The sequence below is a fragment of the Rhipicephalus microplus genome, chromosome 10 (assembly GCF_043290135.1).
Source record: "Rhipicephalus microplus isolate Deutch F79 chromosome 10, USDA_Rmic, whole genome shotgun sequence".
Lineage (NCBI taxonomy): Eukaryota > Metazoa > Arthropoda > Arachnida > Ixodida > Ixodidae > Rhipicephalus > Rhipicephalus microplus.
The window spans coordinates 13,390,434-13,414,150 of record NC_134709.1 but is presented as its reverse complement, the minus strand read 5'-3'; the positions used below and the strand labels follow the sequence as shown (position 1 = coordinate 13,414,150).

The 23,717-nt window shown below is 44.1% G+C and overlaps 1 protein-coding gene across 2 annotated transcripts; it reads left to right on the top strand.

The window, feature by feature from the left end:
• Positions 1-56: 56 nt before the first annotated feature.
• On the top strand, positions 57-23,015 carry wls (Wnt ligand secretion mediator). Of its 2 annotated transcripts, none has more exons than XM_075875069.1 (13): positions 57-248; positions 3,627-3,938; positions 5,210-5,340; positions 7,046-7,201; positions 8,442-8,578; positions 8,669-8,709; positions 9,458-9,600; positions 12,568-12,665; positions 12,731-12,794; positions 14,291-14,434; positions 14,513-14,596; positions 16,248-16,398; positions 22,518-23,015. In XM_075875069.1, the coding sequence occupies exons 1-13, from the start codon at positions 143-145 to the stop codon at positions 22,637-22,639; spliced, it is 1,689 nt and encodes a 562-aa protein (XP_075731184.1). In that variant the 5' UTR covers positions 57-142; the 3' UTR covers positions 22,640-23,015. The 2 variants fall into 2 exon arrangements, with proteins under 2 accessions (XP_075731184.1, XP_037287596.2); XM_037431699.2 differs by having other exon boundaries at positions 58-248; positions 9,458-9,585.
• The last annotated feature ends 702 nt before the right edge of the window (positions 23,016-23,717 follow it).

Here is a 23,717-nt window from a genome sequence, read left to right as displayed (position 1 = left end):
TTCGAGTACCTGCCAATGTATGGCGACACTTGTCTTCTGGCGGGTGTGTCAAGTGTGTGTGCGTGTCTGTGCGTGATCGCGCGGCCTTGTCTCCGGCGTCCGTGCTCGCCCGCGCAGTGGTCCTGTGGTACAGTACGTCAAAATGGCTGGGAGCATTCTCGAGAACCTAAGCGGTCGCAAGCTTGCCTGCATAGTGGCGGTGGTGCTTACACTTCAGGTGATCTGCTTCCTCATCGGCGGCCTGATCGGTAAGGACTTTCCAACGAACGCACCGAGCGTAGTACGTTGTCTCGACCCTCGCCGACGTCGAACGTGATGGAATGATTACCGTGCGCCGCGATAATTTAATCTTTTTCTGCCCCTCCGGCAACCTCTTGCAGTGTCCTACACGCATTGAAGTGCAAGCCGTAGCTGCGCTCCTGGTTTAACACCGCCGACTAACAGTTTCGAGGCGCATAGCTCGGTAACTTAAGGAACTCGGTCATCGCTCCATGGGCAGCCAAAAACAACAAACAGTTCTCCATACGAACTGTCATTTTTCGTGTGCTGCACTTGCTTCCTTCCTCCATGGTGTGCTGGTTTGCTAACTGTTGGGCATAGTAGATGCGCGGAAATGTGAACACTTGTCTTGTTTGCGTAGACGTAGTGACAGGTCCTTTTGAGCGATGGACCAAGCTCACTTGCGTAGAATGACAGCTCCGTTGCTACGATAGCTAAATCATTGTGGATTTCTTCTTAACTCCATCTTAACTGGGTCCTGGGAGCAATAATTAAAGCACCGAATTTCAGCTGCGGAATGCGAATGCGGAATGCATTCGCGCGGAAAAGCGTGAACACATGCGCGCGAGTAGCGTGGAAGAAAGGGAGACCGCCCCTCTCCTTTCGTCTCTGTCTATTGGCCCTCTCCACTCTTGGCGTCGTCAATGGCTCTTCAAAGAAAGCCGCCGCTGTACTACTACCTGTACCCGATCCTTTCGTCGTGTGTGGTTTCGAGGAGGGGGGAAGACGATTCCGCGTGTGGGGCTGGGCACTGCAGTTGATGACGCCTCTTTCTGGCGCCTCGGCCTCCTTCCCCGTCATCCGTTCAGGCCGATGTGCGTTTCACTTGGCGCTGAAATGCACACGCCGGTCCCTAAGCAGTTGCAGGTGTTTACCCAGGATTTCGCTTTTGGAGGGATTCGAAGGGGAGTAAAGAGGAAGCGCCTGTCCAAGAGGAAAGAGGGAGGATTGGTGTAAAACTATTTTGGAAGTGCATATCCCGTAGAAAGTGACAAGGTTGTGTTGTGGAGGGTCTGTAAACCCAGTGTACAAGCCAAATAAAACGATGGATCACATTACCAACTGGCCCAGCCAAATTGTCTATTAAAGTGCATATAAACCCCTGGGCACTTCGCGACAAATTTGGGAGAAAGGAGTGTCTGCCTTTTGGGATGAGAAATGGACAAATGTTGTTCCAACCTGGATGGATGGAAGGGTGTTATGCTGGAGTGTGTTTCTGTGAAATCATTGTTTCAGCCTGCAGTTCTCTACAATATTTCTTCAGTCAGTAATTTTTCAGCCTTCTTTTGCTTCAGGCCTATTTATATTTCCCAAGCAGGCTTATAAACATATAAAATATTTAATCCCTTCCTGATTATTTCAGAGATGGTTTCACCTTCACACTCGGCATGAATTGTTTTCGGAAATGCGCCTTCTGTTGCATGTTCTTAGACATCCTGATCTCGCTTCAATCTTGCGTCTACTCGACGACAGTGCCTTCCGGAGAAAGTCGCACAGAACCTGAGGTCTTTGTTGTGTTCATTGCATGGGATGGGAGCTGTAAGAGTCTACATTTTGTACAATACCTCAAGCTTTGGACGCTGCCTATACATTTTTGTAAGGGCCATAAACATTGGTGAAAACAAACCAAAGGCCCCATATACTCGGTGGAGAATGATACAGAATTTGTTTTTGGCAGACCAACTCAATTCAGTACAATGCAAACTACACTAAAAAAAATAGAGCAAACAAATAAAGAGGTTGTCATTTTGTACCACAACAATAGTAATTACCAGTCCCTGAAGCCTTTCCTTGCACTGTCACCAAGCGTCCAGTAGTTAGTAGCCATGAACGGCACACGTGTTACTACCTGTGACACATTCTTTATAGGAAAGCGACGAGCGCCGGCTTTGAAACAAAGGAAATGCAAGCAAGCCAGATGACAATTATCATTTTGGCGCACTCTTTACGCACCCTTTCTTCTGTGTGTGCTATAGCCGGATACAAATTTAGAAGTCCGCAGCCTTTTCTCTACTAGACACAAGTTAAGCGTGTTGTTTTAATCGTTTCTTCTCGGAACTGCGGAATGCACTGATATTGTTACAAGAGTAGCTACGCCAAAAACAAAAATGTTATGAAATTATTTCTATGGAGAAACCACAATATTTTCAGACTAGAGTGACACATGGCGGCTATTTTTGCGATCAAAAGTGACACTTCCCCCTGAGGGAGTAACAACATAGACTGTGCCTTTTGATTGGTTCGGCGCGACAGGCCTCTCATAATATTCATACGGTTCCAGATAGCCACACTGTTGTGTGCTAAAAACGATAAAAGCACCCTTTATACTTCCTCGGGTGCAAAAGGATTTCTGTTTTGAAATATGAAAGTGTGAAAACATTTACAAAATGACGCCAGGAACGCTGCACATTGGTTACCACGAAGCGGGTCGTCCGGTATGTGTATGTAAGAGGCGCGGGACTATTAGAAACGGCCTTTGACGTCAGTGGTAGAGTGGAAGGCGAGAGGGGACATTTTTTCTTGTTGCCTGATGGAGTTTTGAAGTTTGAAGTAATAACTTCCGCTACAGTGTACCGATTTCAATCATTCTTTTTGCATCCGTCTCAGTATTGTCACCACACAAGATGCAGTGCTGCAGAAGGCAGAAGAAAAAACATTGCAGGGCCCTTTTAAAGGCGGGTGCACACTAGAGTGTGCCAGTGGTCATACACTCCTGACTGACACCATGAGGTGGATGGCCAGTGACCCAGCATTCGTAGAACTTTTTCTTGCGCATGAGCAACACACACTACTCGTGTGCCCTGTTGTAGGGGGGGGGGGAGGGGGGTTCTTGCTTAGGACTTTATAGTAGTCTGGACTGATAAATTACTCTGCAAACTTTAGTGTTGTTGATTTGTTCACTATGGGTTTACTAATATATGATGAAATCAATACCAAAAGTCTCACTTTCCAGGTTTTCAGGCAGTATCTTTGTCATGAATATCATTAGTTTTTTTCTTGTATTTTAGCAACATTTGCGCAACAAGTATTCCTGAAACTAGGTGTGTTAAGTCTTTGGCTCCAAAAAGGCAACCTAATTTATTTTTACCGGTTAAGAACTACATAGACGATAGTGGATGTGTCAAGATCTATGATGTTATGATGACTGGTATGAGAACCATTAAGACAGTATTGCCACTTCCTTTTTTTGTGTGTGTGTTTTCTCACGTAAAAAGTGCCTTCTCGCCACAAGCATGGTGTTTTTGGCACCGTGAAAGAGTAATTTACTAACGCAAAGAAAACTTGTGTTCCTCTTTAGTGACTATTTAACGATATTGCATTGGGTGGTTCCACAACAATTCGTGCAGCTCCAGCGCCATCCAATGCCGACCAGATTCTCGCAACGATATGCAAGAGGGATACATTGCTTCCCATGGGCACATTTGACGACACCTGGCACGTACCACGTGGGCCTGGTGGCAAGCCCACAAACTGCAATGTCATCCACGAACTCTCAGACACGTCTAGGCTGGATCCCAACCTGACAGCCAACCACATTGTCTTTGCGTTCCAAGCTCCAAGCCCGAGATCGGATATGGATCTTGACTATTCACGGTGGATGCAAAACCTTATAGGCATCCTTCAACTGGACATTATTCATAGTGACTCGCACCCAATGGGTAAGTTCACTTTTTTTCAACAGTGTTCGAGTTTTGAAAAAATCGCCTGAGGTGTTGCAACATGTCAGTGTTGCAGTCTGCATTGCCCACAGCCAAGTCTATGCTGTTTCTAGGAACATTAGTGAGAGAAGCAGGTAATGGATGGCAAGGTTGACACACCCATTTTCTGTTGTGTCAAATGTCTCCTTAAGTCCGTGCCGTGGCTGTTTGGGAAAACTTGTTAAGTTCATTATATTCCATTAGTCTCTGCCTGAAATGAAGAAGATGTCTACTCATTTCAGCACCCAATCTTTTCATTTGGCTGAACATGTTGAAAGTTAAAATTCTGGTCAATATCCCTTTAAGGTTACTTGAAGATCCGGTATTCCAAGTATTTTTGCAGATATTTTGGTCATACCGCCCCTCAAACGGAGAGAGAAGTAGGACAGTTGCCTTGTGTGGTGCATGCACAAATCACAGAAGGATATTTCATGCTATTTGTGCAAGTATTATTTTAGTACATGTTTACCTCATCCCAAAACTACTGCATTCAGTCAGTTTTGAATGGCTTGTTTAGAGTTGCCTTATTACTCATGGTTGCATGCACCAACAGGGGATGTGACGAGTGAACATATACACTCGAACCTTATTATAACAAAGTTGCACCATACGTGAAAGTTTGTTATATAAAAAAAAAAATTCATTACAAACATTTATTCCAAACACCACCTACTACATCTCTTGCTAAACTGTTATTCATTTACTTCGTTATAACCGATATTTTGTTATATCGAGGTTTGAGTGTATTTGATGTCTTAGAGCTTAAGGATTTTGTGTACGGTCATTTTGACAATCAACATGAGGGGTGTAATACAGCATATGATTAATTTGGGGTTTTTGCTCCTCTGCAGGAAACACTCAAAAAAGAACACTTCACTAAAACAATAAAATTTGCATGTTTAGAAGTTTGCAGGCCTTTATGTATCTCTAGGCACTGAGACAAAATACAATTTTTGCCAAAGTGAAAGTACTTGAAATATGCTTTGGGTGGTTTCCGGTATGAGCGCAACGGCCCGGTGCTAATGTGCCTGCAATGTATTTTTCTTTGCAGTAATTTACAAAGTTTGTTCCAACTTTTTTTCAATCATTCAACTCATGTAATGATATTTACAAGCGTATTTGCACTCTGAGCATGAAAATACTGTTGTTTGCAGACATGGCTCTTTCCAATGCTAACAATACTTTTTCTCTGCCTTTTCTTTTCATGGTCTCACTCACGCAAAAAAAAAAAGTTGCAAGCCCACTACTTAGCCTTGAGGTCAAGCTTGGCTACAGGAATAAGCATGACCCTCCAGACAAATGGACGCTTGTGGCAAAGTCTGTTGAGGAACGCTATTTGCATTGCGACGTTAACAGCACTAAGGTACGTTTGCCGGTCTTCGTGGATGAAGACATGCCGTACTTACACATTGCAAGTCGACTCGAATGTAGGTCAACCGCCCTAAAATTTCATGGCAAAAAAAATGCGGGCTGGGCCTGAGCACAAACGCATTTCATTACAAAAAAACACATTTATTTACAATGTCCCCTAAGAAAACAAAATCTAATTTCTGTTTGCCAAGGTGGCTTCGCAGCAGTGCTTGAAAGTTGTGCACAAAAGTTAGCTTAGTGGGAATATGTGTGGGCCATTGTCAAAAAGACTACAAACAAAACTAGTTTTCTATTCACGATCGACCCGCCAACTTTGTCTTTCAAATTAAGACAAAACGGGTCGACCTACAATCGTGCAAGTACGGTATGTGCTGATGCCCTTTTTCTTCTTGTGTTAATGTTTACCTCGTGTTGTTAGTGAGATTGTGCAATGATAATGTGTAAGATAGTCATCTTACATGTGGCCGCATGATTAATTAGATATTAAAGACTTTTTGCAGCATATTTCCAAGTGTCGTATGCTGTGGCTTTACAAATCTGCTGACCCAGAAATTTTTCGAACCTGTCAAGCATCAATTTTAAATTATGAATTCGCTACCAATGCATGATGGCAGTCTCACGTGGTCAGCTGTGGTACTAATACTCTCAAACCTCGGTATAACGATCCTGCATATAAAGAATTATCGATTGCAGCAAAGTAAATAGCCTTGTCATAAGTACAGTGCTAAGAATAAACATTTATAACGAATTTTTGTATATAACGAGGTATTATCCTGGCAGATGCGATTTTGTTATAATGAGATTTGAGTGTAATCTGCAATGTTTTCTAAATATGTTACAAAAAGTGTTGCATTGTTTCTATGAATCGTGGTCTAAAATTGCCCTCAGTGAATAACACAGCACTGTTTATGTAGTGTTGACTCCTTACATGAGGGCTCCTTATTGCAATGTTTTAAGTAAAGCTTGCTCCTTTCTTGTTCCCAAGCAACAATCTATTCATTGTGCAATTTTATTATCAAATGTTTCATGCACAGTGTAGTTTCTTGATCCCTAAGATTGCGGTCATGACAATAATAGCTTTCAAGGAAAGATATACCTCAAATGTGTGAATGTCTTTTTGGTTTGGCTTGTTTTTTCTTGGATAAAGTTGGGTGCATACTCTGAAGAAGTTTAAGAATTAATATTTTATGCATGCCTACTGTCCCCAAAGTGCTGCATCTTCAAAGTTGTTACCAAAGCTATCATATGTGTGGCAGAAGTGTGCAACATATTTACTGTGAATGCTGGCTTTGGGTTTACTACATAGTTGTTTTTTTTTCACTCTCTGTTTATAATGTGACACAAAAAAAGTGTCTATGTCAGTTGCTTGACCATTTTTGCCCATTTTTTTTTTGTATTTATTACACTGAATGGGTTTATTGAAAGTGATGTTTTGATCTCTCTTGCCGCTGACCGTTGTGGCAAGAGAGATCATCTATTTTTCACTGTGAGCATATTCACAGCCTGAAAATTGCTGCATTTTGTGCCTGTCAAACGGCCTGGAGAGTTCCCCACGAGGTGCGATGTTGGGTGATTAAAGATTTTGTTCTCATCAGCTACTTTTTGTAACTTTCAGGGAGCACTGGGTTTGTGTGTCGCCAGCTTTGCTTAATTAACTTTCCTCAATTCTTCTCGCATTCTTTGCTTCTTTACTTCAGATTTCTGATGGCCATGCATACAACTGTGACATTCTAAGCCTCTTCGAGCTGGGGAGCCTCCACCATGACTATTATCTCTTGAATCTGCGACTGCCAATACACGAAGAGAGTCCGGGCAACAAAGAGCTCAGGGAAGTCAGGGATGTCTGGCTCGTGGTGAGTGACTGTCACCATCTTCAACAAATGTTTCCACTTTGTACTTGGCTCTGTACACACAGGCAATAAGAAAAAAAAAACATTAAACAGTGTGAGCCAGAATCGCTATTCGGACTTGTGTGATTCGAAGAGCCTCTCATAATCAAATGGTGGTTTTGGGACGTTAAACCCCACATATTAATCAATCAATCAATCGAAGAGCCCCTTCGGATGTGAAGAGCCTCTTGCCTAACAAATCAAACAGAATTTGAAGAGCCCCTTAACAGCTTCAGTTTTTCTTTTGTAATATATTTTGAGTAAATTCGTTCGAGTTCAGAGTGCTGTCATAATAAGCAGTGCCAAACATGGCACCACTACGTGCTGCAGGCAAGTAACTAAATAAAAAAAAACAATCCTGTACTCCTCACCAGGTCTTTCGGTATCATCAGAGCTGATCGTGATGTCACCAGTAAAATCTGGTCACGTCAGTAGCAAAAGATGACCAGTTCGTGTGCCTGAAGTTGCACATGCTACCTGCTTGTCCTGCCCTCATAAGGCAGAATAATTGGCCAGGACGAGAGATGAGCCACCAAATGGAGTATGGCGAAGGATAGAGCAAAGTATGAATGAGGGCCACATTTAAATTGTCAAACACGCATAGCTCCGTCAGCGCGACACCATTTCGAAGAATTCTCGTGGCTACATGTTTGTTCAGGATTCGTGCACAACTGGAACACCACAACTACATTTTGACGTCTGTATTGTATGGGGCCCTTAAATCCAAATTACTTCAGCATACAAGTTGCGCACCCTACTTCTTTTTATAATGTTCTCTAAGCGACATCATGAAAAGAAAGCCATTATTTATATAAATTCTAGGGTCACTTGGCAAGAAAAGTCACTGACATCCTTTTACACAGTCACACGACGCAACACCTACAGTGTGGGTTCTTTAATCTGTGTCTTGCTTGTTTGCTGTTCATGGAAGTACGAATTCATGCCGCCAACCACTGCTATCCACTATTCTGAGATGCCTCCAAGTTTATGCAAAGTCGTACAAGCACTTTTTATCCATAGCTCTTGATGTTTTATTATCAAAATAAGATTTCATTGGATTGGAGGTTTTGGAGGAAAGTGCATGTTTGTTTTGTACATTTGAAAACAGAAAGGTGCTGCCACTATGACAGTGTTATGATACTGCAGTAAACTTTAAAGGCTTAAGCGCTTCTGATTCTGTGCAAACTCTGTTGGTATTTTACAGCTTATCCATCAAAATGGCGGCTTCACCAAGGTGTGGGTCTCGCTCAAAACGTTCTTCTTTCCCATTGTGCTGGCTACGCTCATCTGGTTCTGGCGGAGAATCAGGATGCTGGCACGCCCACCACACCTCATTGAAGGGCAAGTCTCAAGCTTTTAAGCCCATTGTATTGTGCCGTCAGGGTGACAAAGCACATGACGACAGATTTTGATTTGTTTTGTATTTTTCAGATTGCTGCTTTCCCTGGGAATCGCTTTGACACTACTCAACTGTAAGTACCCTGAATCACTGCTGAAAAAAAAAAAAAAAACGCCCACTGAATGAATGAACGAATCTCTCAAACAATTTTTGTTTACTCGTGAATGCATACGGACCTAGTACATCATATTTTCACAATTCTAGTACACCCTCGACTGTAATGTGCACGTAATTTCATGTTAGAAAAAATGAAAACAATTACTTGATTTTAGTAGCAGGGGGCACAGGCAGCAATTTTTCATTTGGGGAAGGGGCGGGAGCATCTTTTCGATCTACAATGGGTGCCAGGCAGAAAAATGTGAGCGACCATTATTTTTTGCTCTTGGTGCCGCACCGAAAAAAAATTTTGGTTGGCACACAGGCATGGTGTGAACCCTTTGGCTACGCCACTGGCCAGTAGCATCATTTTTGAGCCCAGTTGTAACATTCTCGCAGAATTAGAAGGCTATATTCAGGGGAAAAAAGTGCACATTAGAATCATGGAAATACAGTAATTATTTGGAAAAGATCTTTAGCTTGAGCTCCTACAAGAGCCTGCATTGACAGATTTGTTAGCCCAGGAACAGGTAGCTTTCTTATTGGAAGATTGAAGTGGAGGTCATATGTGACAATTGTCATTTACTATGCTACAGATGATGTCGCATATGCGTCACACATGGTGCTAAACTATTCACAGTGCGTACATATTTGCCGAAAAGAATAAGCGTGTTCACAGGCCGCACTGCTAATTCATGTGACTGCTTTTCTCACTCTTGTTACAGTGCCCCTGGAGTTTTTCACTCTTTGGTTCAACCTGCCTTTCATGTTGCTCTTGAGCGACATCAGACAGGGGATATTCTACGCAACACTGCTCAGCTTCTGGCTCATTTTCTGCGGAGAGCACCTCATGGTGAGTGGGCCGTCCGTTCGTTCTCTGTAAGACAGTTCACTGCAGCCTTTTACATTTTGCTTGCCTTTTACATTTTCCTTTCACTCGCATGCTTGTCTGGGTTTTCAAGCATGCCACAGTAGAGGAAGTCTATAGCATTTTATGACTCTTTGTGAAGGTATCAACCGGAGAAAAATTTCGTTGAGGTGTTCGTGTGTTCTTTTTTTCACTCCCCGGTAAATCCTACAGACAGTGACATCAATCAAGACACACCAGACATTGACTGTGGTCTTTAATTGTAGTTTAGAAATTAGGACAGGACGTAAATTGAATTGAGTTAAAGTGCACGTAAATTCACTTTTTCTCTCAGTGGGATCCAGACCAACTGCCTTCGGATTACGCGTTCAATGGCCTACTAATTGAGCTTCCCCGCCTACTTTTATCCCAACTACGAACGGAAAGGGTGCTCTTTCCTCCACTTCATTCATTTCAACTTGTCAGAATTACCACACTATGGTCAAAGACAACAATTTATGTCCTCTGTTCTTTTGTTAGCCTAATAGTTGGTTGGACTCATTTGGTTGTTAGTGTATCAAACCTTCTGTGGCAGTACGGTCAAATGAGCGGAATGAGATGCTCATGTAAGACTGCTGCTTAGGGTACTCTCCAAAGAGGCCGTGCCACATTTTTTTGAGAATGGTCGGCAATCAATACCGATTGGTAGTTGAGGTTACCGAAGACACCAGAAGCAAACATTGAGCACAGCACATGGCCTGGAATTTACAATTAATTCTCAGTCAGCTAGAAAGCACTCTCTCTTCACTCTAAAGGTGATGACATATGCCCGAATGACTACATCATATACCCAAGTCCACACAGGTTGGCATACATTTCTTGCATAGCTACAGTGGCTGCCGCAAGATGCCGAAGCATGCCTGCGTGTGCCCACTGTCACACTGAAAGTAGACGTTCAAAGAAAAACAAAAGGGCTTAAGGTCATGATGCGTGCTGACGAAGGGATGTGTATATCTTGCCCTCTTGTTAACCCCCACCCCCTCTGTAGCTTTCAGCACACATGCTGGCACAAAAGGAAAGGGGCTTTAAATTTGTAACAAATGCCTGCAGTTCTGCTCGTACTTGATGGATTTGAAAAATTTTTGTGCGATGTGTCGTGAGGCGTCATGCAGTGAGACGATTCCATTATAACTCATTTCAATTCAGAGAATTATGAAAAGCCTCTCTAATGTGATAGTTCTGTTTGAGCAACTCAACCTATTATTTCTTCTTAACCTATGAACATTGTTTTTAAAATAATATTACTGATTTCTTTGTTTGTGTCTGACGCAACCTTTGATTGGCATGATGCATGCTGTGTGGCATGTGTACAGTTCACTTGCATTTATCGCATGTGTGCATTTGCAACTGACAACTCTGGTGTTCAGTTGCTAAGGGTGGCAGATATTCACTGTGGTCGATGGTGGCAGATACCCCCTAGGGGTTGATTCTTGGGCTAGTCGGTTCGTGGTTGAAAAAAGGAGGGTAAAAAGTGAAAAATTGAATGCAAGACAAAGACAACCGTGCTCACGTAGTCCTTCCTTCGTCTTGTGTTCCATCAAATTTTGTGTTGTTTTCCCTCTTTTTGCAACCAGATGCTCATTGAGGTTGGTCAGGAGTTGTATTTTATTTATGCTCCTAGAAATGATGAGTCATTGCCTCATCGTTGCCTCACCACACTGTTCTTTATTGGTGGCACCTGTGGTGTAGAATACTTGAGAATACGGCAATAAATTAACATATTTGCAGCGGCAAGCTTTCTAGAGGTCTCGTTTCAAGTGGGGAGTGACCCACCGGTGGGCCACTCAGCATATCTTGCAGGTGCATCATGACCCACCAGTGGGTAACCAGAGGGTCATGCCATTTAAAACCAGAAAATAAATTCTTTGAAGTATTTATAATCTCCTGAAAGAAGAATCATACCTCTGCGTTGATGTTTGATAAAGTTATCACATCAGCAAGCAGATGCATGGTTGTAACATTGTGGCCTTACAGGAAGAGCACAGCCTGTGACCCACCGGTGAGCCACACCACAGTGAACATGCTATGCTAATCACTCATTTCTGCTTGATGCAATTGTATGTTGCCTTTGTTTTTTTACACTGCTGCAGAGTTTTGCTGCAATGTGAGATAATGCGTGCCTGTCTGTGTCTGATCTATGTCCTGCGTTTCTTGTGCATATATGTTTCTCAATGCTTTCCATGTTTGTTTTTCATGCTCACCTTGAAGGAGGGCCGCAGGGTAGGTTATGCATTTCAATTGTAGGTTGTATGTCTACGCGCATAACTTCAAGACTAATGAGTTGTTCGGCCACTAAGGCTGCTTTTCTTTTTCCACTTGACAACTTTACTGATAGTATTTCTTCAGCATGTTTTACTGGTTTGTTCAGAGCATTCCAATATGGTGGCATATCTAGGATTAAACTGGGAGAATAAGTAAGCCTAAATAGTAACATGGCAGCTGTGCTCTGCTAAAGCTTGAGAAGAATTTGGATTTGGCCTCGTGGGTATTTACTGCATGGCTTGTGGCCTGGTTATAAAGGGCATAGACAAAGAAAACACGAACAATGGCGTGGGCAGTGAATTTCATAGAATATTTAATCTGAAGAAAGCCCTTGTCTTGGCACTTTAAAGTTGTTTCCGAATCCATTTTTTTATCAGCACCTATTTCAGTGTAAGTGCAGTAGTATCTCTTATACTTGGTAGTCTGTTACATCAGTGTCTCTAATAAAAAGGATTTAGTGTTTTATGCCCGACGTTCAATATTTTGTATTGTGGCCTAGTTTTTAGGGATTCATTTCACGTGTATGGCACTCTAACATAAGAAATGCAGGGCCATGTATTTCAGTTGGCAACGGGCACATTTTTTGTGGCATCGCTTATCAGAGAATGAGTGCTCGTTCTTTGCAGTTGTACTGGACGTAACGTCCTTTTTTTTTTTTTTTTACAGGATGATGTCGAACGCAACCGGTTACGATCATACTGGAAGCACCTTAGTGCCGTGATAACAGGCTGTGTTTGCCTCTTTATATTTGACCTGTGCGAAAGGTGGGTGACGACACTGTAGGGCACCTATTAATGTATGTGAAGTACTAACCTTTCTTATCTTTCAGAGGGATTCAGCTGAAGAACCCATTCTACAGCATCTGGGCAACTCATGTTGGGAGCAACCTTGCTGTATCCTTTGCGAATGTTTTGATTTGCCGGGGATATTTCAGTTCTCAGTTTTAAAGGGCCAGTAAACAACCCCAAGGTCCAACAGTTCTTATTAAAAGAAATATGCGCTTTTTTGCTACGTGAGCATGCTGCCACAAAGATTTTGTGAATACGTGGTATAATAAGAAAGTTACTGGAGTTAGCGCATCCGTGTCAGCTGCTCTTTTATTTTTGTGCGGCCTTGCCATCCTTCTCCGTTATAAGAGGGCATAGCTTGTCATTACTCTGCTCTCTTCGTCAACGTGACACGACGTCATTGACACATCATAGGCATGCAGTCAACGACCAAGCACGGTATTCTCAACGTAAGCACGTGTCATAGCAGTGCAGAGAGGAAGTACCACTCGAGGAGCACCTTCTCCTTGGCGAAAACGCCTCTTTATCTTGGAGGCTTTTGTTGTGTCCAATGGTTCCGTCAATATTGCTGCTCTCCCGGTAATGTCAGGCTCTACAAAACTGGAGAGGGCATCACAGGAAAATGAAAATGCAGACTGCGTGGCCGAAGCTGCATCACTGCAAGGCCAAGGCACAGTTTAGTAAGGCAAAGGACCAAGCTACGAGCTCGGTGGTACGTAACTCGCCAGTGTGCATGTTTGCGTCACAGTGCGTACGAGAGGAAGTAGTCCGGCAAAGGGAATAGGCGCAGGAATCGTTTTACCGAATAAGGGTCTGTGTGGAACAGGGAAGGATTCTAGCCGACTTTGGCTATTAATTGTGAATTCCAGGCTCAATGCAGCACTATAACGTTTGGTCTGTGTGTTCTCAGAAGCTTCGACTGCCAATCAGCACTGTTTCCTGACCACGTCGAAAAAGTGTTGCAGGGCCCTCTTAGCTATGGTGCACTTTCAAGAAAGATATTTATGAGCCTAACATGATTTCGTGTATATCTTTAGGGTTTCTTTAATATCGGCATTAGATGAACAAGAGCACCATTGTCTTATTTCCGTATTTTCACAACACATAATGATTAACAAGATGCTGGTTTTCTGAGTTACACGGTACTAAAGCGAGATGTGCTTGGGACAAGTGCTGAATGTATGCTCCGTTTGGCATCACATGCTGTGTGATGCCAGTGATAACACAATGAGTATGTGTTAATCTTGTCTGTGGCACCTTCGCTCTTGTGTAGTTCATTCATTTCTGTATGATTCAGCAGCTTGGCAAAAAGGGCACCCCTTCATTTCTTGTTATTCTGCATGAGTATCAAATCCAATTGTCCTATGCCACAGAACAGAAATTGAAAGCTTAAGTCAATTGTGAATTAAGAAATTCAAAATAACAGATTGCAGTGTTGCTAACAATGTTAGCAATTAATTAATAAATGGTATTAACACTTAAACTCAATGCTGCTAACATGGCGAGCATAGGAAAACCGAAAATGCCATTTTCATGTGTTTGTTGCAACAGTGTCCCTTTCGACGAGGATTGTGTGGGACCTTGACTTAGTATTCTCACAGCTTGCATTCATCATTGCTGGCGGGGTTTCAGCCGGGATATACTTCATCTTCCTTTCGTACCTGCTTTATCGCGTTCTTCGCAACATTAGCTTCAAGAGGAGTGCCCTACCAAGCATGAGTCAAGCACGCCGGATGTACTACGAGGTTGGTTTTTGCCAGACGTGGCGCAACTTTGCAGTACTGTGGTTCCCATGCGTGAGCATGCACCTAACTTCTTTGCAGGGCATCATATACAGGTTCAAGTTCCTGCTCCTGGCCACGCAGATCTGTGCAGCCCTCACTGTGATTGCCTACATCATAGGACAGGTATGTGCAGACATTGATGAAGTCGTTCTTTTAGTGTCGGTGGCCATGTTTCAGTGGAGGAGAACGAAATCGCTTATTTTCAATGAAGGTGAAAAATGCTTGAGGCCCGATTACTTAGGTGTAGGTGCAAGTTAAAAAAACCCCACATGGGCAAAATTTTCATATCTCTCGACTACAATGTCTCTCACAATAATATCGTGGTTTTAGGATCTTAAACCCCCAGATATTATTATTAGAATGAAAGTACACATCGTAGTTAGTTTTGGGGCATGTCAAAAGAACCCTAGGCAATCAATATTTATATTGAACTCTTTGTTATGGCATTCCGTATAAATACAGTGGAATCTTGTTGATGTGTTTTTCATGTGAACCAGAAAATAAGGGGTATTTTGCAGAAAAGAATATTAACCACTGAGGCTATAAAAAAAAAAGAAAATATGCGTACTCCTCCAGTGGCTCACTTTTTTCTTGTGCAGTGTTGAAGTAGCTGGCCAATTTGGACTGTTCTTCGTTCTTTTTGTGATGAGATCACATGACAGCAATGTTTTCACTGCAAAATCGACATGCTGCAGCATCAGCAGCCCTGCAACATGCAAGTCCTGACTTGTTTAAAGGCAGTCTAGGCTCGTGTACAAAAGATTAACCACAGAATTTCTAGATATATCAGTCTAAATTCATTTTCGTGTTCGTATCACTCAATTTTGGCCAAAAATGTGTTCATTTTAAGTGCATGAAATACAATAAAATTTGGCCTGGAATGAAACTTATAATGTATATGGCCAGAAATCAATTATGCAGAATTATATTGATGTGATTCCACTGTATATTACATGTTTGGCACATAAAGCATCGGAAATTAAAGGGGAACAGATCACCAGTTTTTAGAGGTGAAATTACTGTCCCATACAACCCTCCAGTATGTAGAGATTGCTCTAAATTAGTGGGGAAGCTGAGTAGATGCTGATAAGATATTTTGTTTTGAGATTAAAGTCGCTTTTCGTATGGCTCACCTACTGGCGTGGACACTGTTGTGACGTCAGGCTACAAGGACAATTCTGGTGATTTTACGCACAAGCATAGGTAGTTGTGGTGATGTTACGTACCAAAACAGTCTAGATGGCCATGGGTGCGTCACCAACAGAGCCAGAGCCAGAGAGAGAGTGGAGCAGCTATGGAAACATCATGATATCTTGCACAACCATGTGACGGGAAGTTCATGCTGCATTGTGACATCAGGGTATGGTAGGAACTAAAAGCTAGCTTTGAAAGACATATGGTAATTATCTTTTCAACGTGTACTCACGCTCTAGGCCTACGAGGGCCCTTTGGGTTGATGCAAAAAAGAACAACTGAAAATTTTCATGCGGTAATAATAATTCTACATCACCCATTAAAAAGTTAACTCCCGAGATCAGTTACAGGCAGCTAAGCTTTCCTTCATTTGCCCGGATTTTGTCAGTCAAGTGAGGGCTCCTGCCATTACCACTACCATTTCTTTTTGTCTAAAATATTGGCAACATGCATCCATTCATTCTTAATGAAGACGTACAGGCATGCTCGTTTACGCATTTGCAAGCCTACATCTGTGTTGCTAGACTTGTCCCTGTATTTAGAGGGTAATTGCTTCTCAATACATTCACTGCTATTTTAGGTGAGTGAAGGTCGCTGGAAGTGGGACGACGACATCGACCTGGAGTTCACATCTGCTTTCTTCACGGGTGTTTATGGCATGTGGAACCTTTACGTCTTCATGCTGCTCGTTCTGTATGCACCATCTCACAAGTATTACCCAACACCCGCTGGTGAGCACCTTTCCGTTTTACATGTCGGTCTTGCGGTAAGCTTCTTGCATTTTTCTGTTGGTTGCTTGTTTCCACATCGTTTTCTTGCCTTTGAGTTACCGGATGTGTTGCTTTACTTACCTGGACAGAGATTTACTGGCGTAATGTCATACTTCAGTATACACAAGACTTTCGCGACATTGTAAACCCTTTAATGGAATTGCTGCCGAAATGGAATATTAGCTTTTAAAATGTGAGGGGTTTCCTGCTTGAATTGGTTTTGATGTCTGGCGTGATTCTACATTGCTTCCACGCAATCTGACATGTGTGAAGCAGACTCCTTTCAGTACATAAAATATTCATATAGCACTTTTTAATGTGATCGCGTTGGAAAGCTCGTTTCGCAGAAATGACTAAGCACGTTTAGCAAGCATCGCTTATGTGTAGCTATGTGCAGGTGTAGCATACCGACACAGTGCAGAGAACTGCATAGATGTCGCGGTTTAACGAGCGCATTTTGCCAAGACGCGGTCAGCTTGGCTACGAAACGATGGTGAAACCGAGTGAATGCACCTCTATCCTCTGCTCAATTGACTTCGTACACGGAGCAAAAGATGCCTTTTATGTATCGAGCACTTCGGGAACAGGTGTCTGTCCTATTTTCAACTATGGCCTCTGTGACTAACTTATGATGTGCCCAGAGCTAATTGAAACTAATATTCACATCATTGCACCATAAAGTCCACTTCATTTCAATAATACTGACGCCTGTGTTCTAACTTGAGACGTGCGCATTAGTACATTTACAATTACTTGTCGATTCACCTCTTTGTGCGTGGCTCAAAGCAAAAAAAAAATGCAGCATAGACAATAACTCATCATCTGCTTCATATGAAACCAGTTCCCACAAAGCATGGTATCTGCCAATTTTTTTTTATTATTCCCATTCATACTGAGTGCATGACAAAGTTCTGTCAAAGCTGCAGAAATTTATAGGGCATCTGAAGAGTGAAGTCTTCAGATTCCTTTGAATACGAATACATACTCTGCAAACATGGCTCAGCTGGTCATAACCAAGCTGAAATGCTCTTTTTTTTGTAAAAGTGGTCTCGCATTGCATCAGCAAGAAAAAGACTCGTAGGAGAAAACCCATGTGTAAAAAGATATTGACAATCTTTGGCTATACAGTCGAATCCCGCTACAACGAAACTGACGGGGCGTTGAAAAAATTTCGTTGAAGCGAGAATTTCGTTGTAGTGAAATCGAAAAAAAATATAGCTGATCTTAGCTACGAAACAAAAGAATGTTTATTCTCAAAATGCAAAAAATGATCGCTGCTTCCTACTCTTTCCCAGCAGTGTCACGTCGCGATTCTCGCCCATGCATAGCGAGGCCATAGTGAAAAGCATGCTGAAACAACGCTTAAAACGGCTTTCGTGAACGAACCAAGCAGTTGCATTAACACAACTGTCACGAGGCCGTTTAACGGGCATGCACTCGTGTAGGTTCGTGTAAAAGCAAAAACCACCGACGACATAACCATCATCGGGAAATGAGCTGACGAGACCATTTGCTCCCACCCAAATCTCCAACAGTCAATATATTTACAAACCCCTAAATAACAAATAGCAGACAAAGAACAAAGCATACATAACTAGAAAGAGGTTGGCAAAAAGACCAAACGGCTAAAGACGTGAACAGTGCATTACATAAATGTTCAGTTCAAAATAAACTTTGTCACGACATAGCTGGAAGAGGTGCTTGCAGCGAAAGCTGTGCTACCAATGCATGGACGCACTCACGTAAACGACGACAGCGGGGATGCGGGGCTTGCAACTGATGCGACCGAGTAATGGTGAAGACGCACTTGCGCAGTAGGTAAAGAATGGTGATTAGCTTGAGACGCTCACGTGGTTGACTGGCACGGCAGGATGCGTCGGGCTGGTCGAAGTCAGTGACCTTTCGGCGTTCGGCAACCGCAGCTCGCACACGAAGCCGGAGACGTTTCTTGGCCAACGCCAGAAGACCAGAACAAGCCTGGCCCACGTCAGGTGACGAGAAGAAGCTTAGTGTCCAGGTGGGAGCCCGCTGGTACCTCGATGCAGGAGCTCTGCTGGCCGCCACTCCCGCGCCCTGGCCACCTTCTTCACTCTGTCCCGACTCGGCCACGTCTGCCTGGCTTTAGGACTGTGGAACCGTCGGTGACGAGAGAACGCAGGCTGGTGGCGACGCGTCAGCGAACCAGGGTCAACCTGGCCAAGCAGCTGGGCGCACAGCTCAGGCCCGTAGCCCGACGGCTGTTGCTCGCCTGTTGAAATCAAAGTCCGCAGGTCCTAGGAAGGAGTTCAGGACCGGATGGCCACGGTGCTCTCGAGCGGGAACACGACAGCAGGAGGCCCCGTCCGGTCGAAGTCCTGCAGGCTCGGGTCTGACGCCCGACGGCCCATCTTCAGCGCCCGGTCCGGTGACGACCTTCCGCTTGCCCCGTCTTCTTGAACTCCCCCTGATCTGCTCTGCTCAGGCTTCGGCTGCCGCTCTGGCCCACGTGTCTCGTCCCGATTGGAGATTCTGTACTTTCGTGGTACCCAGCCATTGGGCCTTGAAATCTCCGTGGAAGGACCTCATTGAAGCAAAATTTTCACGCCCACACGTGCCACAACCGAGCGTTATCTTCATCTTCTTCTGGCTGATGGAGTGGCGCACTTTTTAAACGCGCGCAATCACATCACAAAGCCCCCCTTTCGAAAAGTTTTTTTTCCGTAATGAAAAAACTGCAGATAAGTGCGCGTTTCACCACACACAACACATATGCTGTCCAACGTTTACTGCCATCTTGCAATCAATCCACTTATTATACCTTGTGCGTTTGGACCGAATTTCCTTAAAGCCCAGTGCAGAGTTCACAGCCAAGCTACGGCGTGTCCTGCCCAAAACTAAGAAAATCACACTCCTTGTGAAATAAAGTTTTAAACACAGCATATTTACAACCAATGTAAGTCCTTGTGCAAGTCGTCTAAATCTAGATGTAGCGGCCGGGTATTTGAACTGAGCTCTCAGCTTATAGCGTCCCACACAAGGCAAACAGAATTATTGTTTTTTTCGTCTGAATGGAAAGCGAAAATCTTGCAGCATTTTCGATCACAAATATGCCTGTAGTTCTGCCTCGGAATTTTGTCCACATGATCATCAGCCCCGTCAACGGCATCTGTCACTACAGCTGGAGACATGCAGACAGACACTGCTACAACTCCCTCTGAGTTTTCTACTTGGCTTGCACACAGGTCACATGCTCATTCATACAACTTCTTTTTATTTTCCAAACTGAATGATTTCGTAGTCGGTTCCTGCTCTTCGCACGGAATGCTATGCTCTTTACTTTGACATGACGCAATCATTGCACCATGTTCAGGCGAGATAACTGTATGTTTCTCGACCACGCCCGTGCCACTGCTTACATCTGACAGTGTTACGCAGGATGACTCTGCGGCTACTGCCTTGTAGTACTCTTGCTTCGGCCTCTGCCAGTTTCAGCCGCAACTGAAACGTCTTTTGCCTTAGCTCTTCAATTTCATTTTCCTTCTTTCTCATCTCTCTTTCAAACTCCATTTCCTCCTCCCTCTCTTTGCGAATGCGCCTCTCACGTTCCCCACATCAAGCCTACATTTCATCGCCTTTAGACCCATGCGTCTTGCCGACTCCTCTAGGTCTGCCCTACTCATGTTCCTGTTCTAGTGTGGAGAGGTAAGTGGTAAAAATGGTCTCGTCCTGTCGCGGACGCCAATTTGTCACGAGGCCGTTTAACGGGCATGCACTCGTGTAGGTTCGTGTAAAAGCAAAAACCACCGACGACATAACCATCATCGGGAAATGAGCTGACGAGACCATTTGCTCCCACCCAAATCTCCAACAGTCAATATATTTACAAACCCCTAAATAACAAATAGCAGACAAAGAACAAAGCATACATAACTAGAAAGAGGTTGGCAAAAAGACCAAACGGCTAAAGACGTGAACAGTGCATTACATAAATGTTCAGTTCAAAATAAACTTTGTCACGACATAGCTGGAAGAGGTGCTTGCAGCGAAAGCTGTGCTACCAATGCATGGACGCACTCACGTAAACGACGACAGCGGGGATGCGGGGCTTGCAACTGATGCGACCGAGTAATGGTGAAGACGCACTTGCGCAGTAGGTAAAGAATGGTGATTAGCTTGAGACGCTCACGTGGTTGACTGGCACGGCAGGATGCGTCGGGCTGGTCGAAGTCAGTGACCTTTCGGCGTTCGGCAACCGCAGCTCGCACACGAAGCCGGAGACGTTTCTTGGCCAACGCCAGAAGACCAGAACAAGCCTGGCCCACGTCAGGTGACGAGAAGAAGCTTAGTGTCCAGGTGGGAGCCCGCTGGTACCTCGATGCAGGAGCTCTGCTGGCCGCCACTCCCGCGCCCTGGCCACCTTCTTCACTCTGTCCCGACTCGGCCACGTCTGCCTGGCTTTAGGACTGTGGAACCGTCGGTGACGAGAGAACGCAGGCTGGTGGCGACGCGTCAGCGAACCAGGGTCAACCTGGCCAAGCAGCTGGGCGCACAGCTCAGGCCCGTAGCCCGACGGCTGTTGCTCGCCTGTTGAAATCAAAGTCCGCAGGTCCTAGGAAGGAGTTCAGGACCGGATGGCCACGGTGCTCTCGAGCGGGAACACGACAGCAGGAGGCCCCGTCCGGTCGAAGTCCTGCAGGCTCGGGTCTGACGCCCGACGGCCCATCTTCAGCGCCCGGTCCGGTGACGACCTTCCGCTTGCCCCGTCTTCTTGAACTCCCCCTGATCTGCTCTGCTCAGGCTTCGGCTGCCGCTCTGGCCCACGTGTCTCGTCCCGATTGGAGATTCTGTACTTTCGTGGTACCCAGCCATTGGGCCTTGAAATCTCCGTGGAAGGACCTCATTGAAGCAAAATTTTCACGCCCACACGTGCCACAACCGAGCGTTATCTTCATCTTCTTCTGGCTGATGGAGTGGCGCACTTTTTAAACGCGCGCAATCACATCACAACAACTCATCATCTGCTTCATATGAAACCAGTTCCCACAAAGCATGGTATCTGCCAATTTTTTTTTATTATTCCCATTCATACTGAGTGCATGACAAAGTTCTGTCAAAGCTGCAGAAATTTATAGGGCATCTGAAGAGTGAAGTCTTCAGCAGCTGTCCGCCGTCAAAAGTATCCGAGAGCGCTGAGATGGAGGCAGGGTATCGTGGAGCGGCGACTTTTGTCTTATTCTATACCATTCTTATCATCCATCACTCGCGGCTAGCTGATTTCGTTGATAATGCGAACAAACAGCCGTTCTGATTAGTTACCACACTGGCCAAGCGCGAACATAAGCATCGGAATCGGAAAAGGCATCGTGCCGCGGTTGCACCAAGCAGCTGCAAGAAGGAAATCATGATCTGAGCGACTTGGCTTCAGCTTCGGATCTTTGGTGGCTCAAAAGCAAGCCAGTGGGAAAACAAAAATAAGGCAGTCTCATTGCCATTGGTATCGAGCAATGGCGGCGCCCCTGCTTGTTGAATAGCGGCGGTATAGCAGCGATTTCTGGTGGTAGCAACGTGTGTGTTAGACTTTGTTGACGCATTTCTCAGGCTCTGAAAATGCATCGGAATGTCAAAGACTGGGTTTACTGCATAGCAATAAGTACCTGAATCTGAAATAGCATTGTAAAGTTTCGTTGAAACGAGGTGATCGAAGAAAAAGTGTTCGTTGAGGCGGCTATATTTATGCATTGACTCCTATGGACTGCTGACGGGGAAACGTGATTTGTTCGTTGTAGCAGAAATTTCGTTGAAGCGGCGTTCGTTGTAGTGGAATTTGTTTGTATACTGACAGATATTGAATATTGGACAGATATTGACAATATTAGAGTAAAAGGACATCATCAACTCATGCACTTTCAGCAGAAAGTTTAATTTTTCTCCCCTTTTTTTTTTTTTTTTTTGACGACTAGGTTATTAGTGTACTGCTGTTTCTGTAGTGAGAATACCTCTGAATTTGGCGATTCTGTGGGTCATGTGTCCTAGTTCACAAAAGTATGTTTTCTCTAAGTTTGAAGAAAAAGCGCATGCCTCACTTTTCTGTTTCGATCCAGATCATTCCACAAGCCAGGAAGAAATCGAATTCAGCCGCCTTACGACTACCGAACCCGTGCCTACAGAACCTACGGAGTCATCATCGCTGACGGAGTTTGCCAAGAAGGCAGCATTGGATTAGTTTCCAACTCGTGCAACTCATCCGAGTCCTCCAACAGTTTCGTTTGTTTTTCCTTCGTGGCCTTTTAGGACAATCAAGGTTTCATATTTACTGGCCTAACACTCACAAGGCCAGCCACGCAGACAGGTGTATTCGCAGTATTATTTCAAGCCAGTGATTCCCAAATATTTGCTAAGTGGCCCAAGTGGCCGCTGACCTGCCAAAAAATAGTGAATGCCAGCCCTGAGACTAATAATTGATGATGCCGAAAAATAAGAAAACTTATGCAGGAAATTTTTTTTTTTAGTGTCTAGGCACAGGTAGTCCGCTGAGCTAACTACGATATAACAATAGTGTAGTGACATAAAGACAAGAATGATGACCAAAAAAAGGGCAAGACTTTGTGCTGTGTCCTGTTTGTATGCTTAAACTTTTTTGTCATGGAGAACAACGAGACGAAAAGGATAAGAAGGATGCAGAGTCCCTTGTGTGTCCTTATGCTCCCTTGTCATGGCGATGTGCTGTTGTTCACCATGCTTTGATTCGCCCAAATGGTCACTTTGCTATCTGTAGCCAGCATGAGAAACGGTTGCTTGTGGCTGAAGTGAATTAATCTGTCCATGACACTTGCAGTCATGGTTGTGAGCATAACGTCTGCGTGTTCTAGTTCACAACGCAGAGACATGGAGTACATGCAAATGCTGTATGGCCTTTAGCGCTCGGAAAAGTGATGAAGAAAGCTTTCCCGTTTGTAAAACACATACTCTCCATTTGAAATTTTCAGCAAAACGAAAAATCAGCATTAGTGTAAGCTCATCTTTCGATCATCGGCCAGACAAAAGTTCCTTTGTTGTTTTGCTGACTAACTCATCCGAGCATAGCGAAGCCGTTCACAGAGTTGTGATTGCCATTTGGGAAGTGCTGCTGGAAGACCGGCATGGCCAAGTGTTCAATATTCCATTCACAGTCCAGTGGGCATTTAACTCTTCACTTGGTCGCAATAGTTCTTTGTAGCCCTTTTTGTCCTTTCTCTTGTCTGTGTGTGCTAGTTTGAATACTTTTTGGCTGGCCAGCTTCTTTACAGCTTGGTCTTGACTTT

Bases quoted from the DNA above. Each gene is read 5' to 3' on its own strand.
- wls (XM_075875069.1), top strand. From the start codon at position 143: ATGGCTGGGAGCATTCTCGAGAACCTAAGCGGTCGCAAGCTTGCCTGC. The intron at 249-3,626 runs GTAAGGACTTTC...CAATTCGTGCAG, and splicing joins CCTCATCGGCGGCCTGATCG to CTCCAGCGCCATCCAATGCC. The intron at 14,435-14,512 runs GTTGGTTTTTGC...ACTTCTTTGCAG, and splicing joins CACGCCGGATGTACTACGAG to GGCATCATATACAGGTTCAA.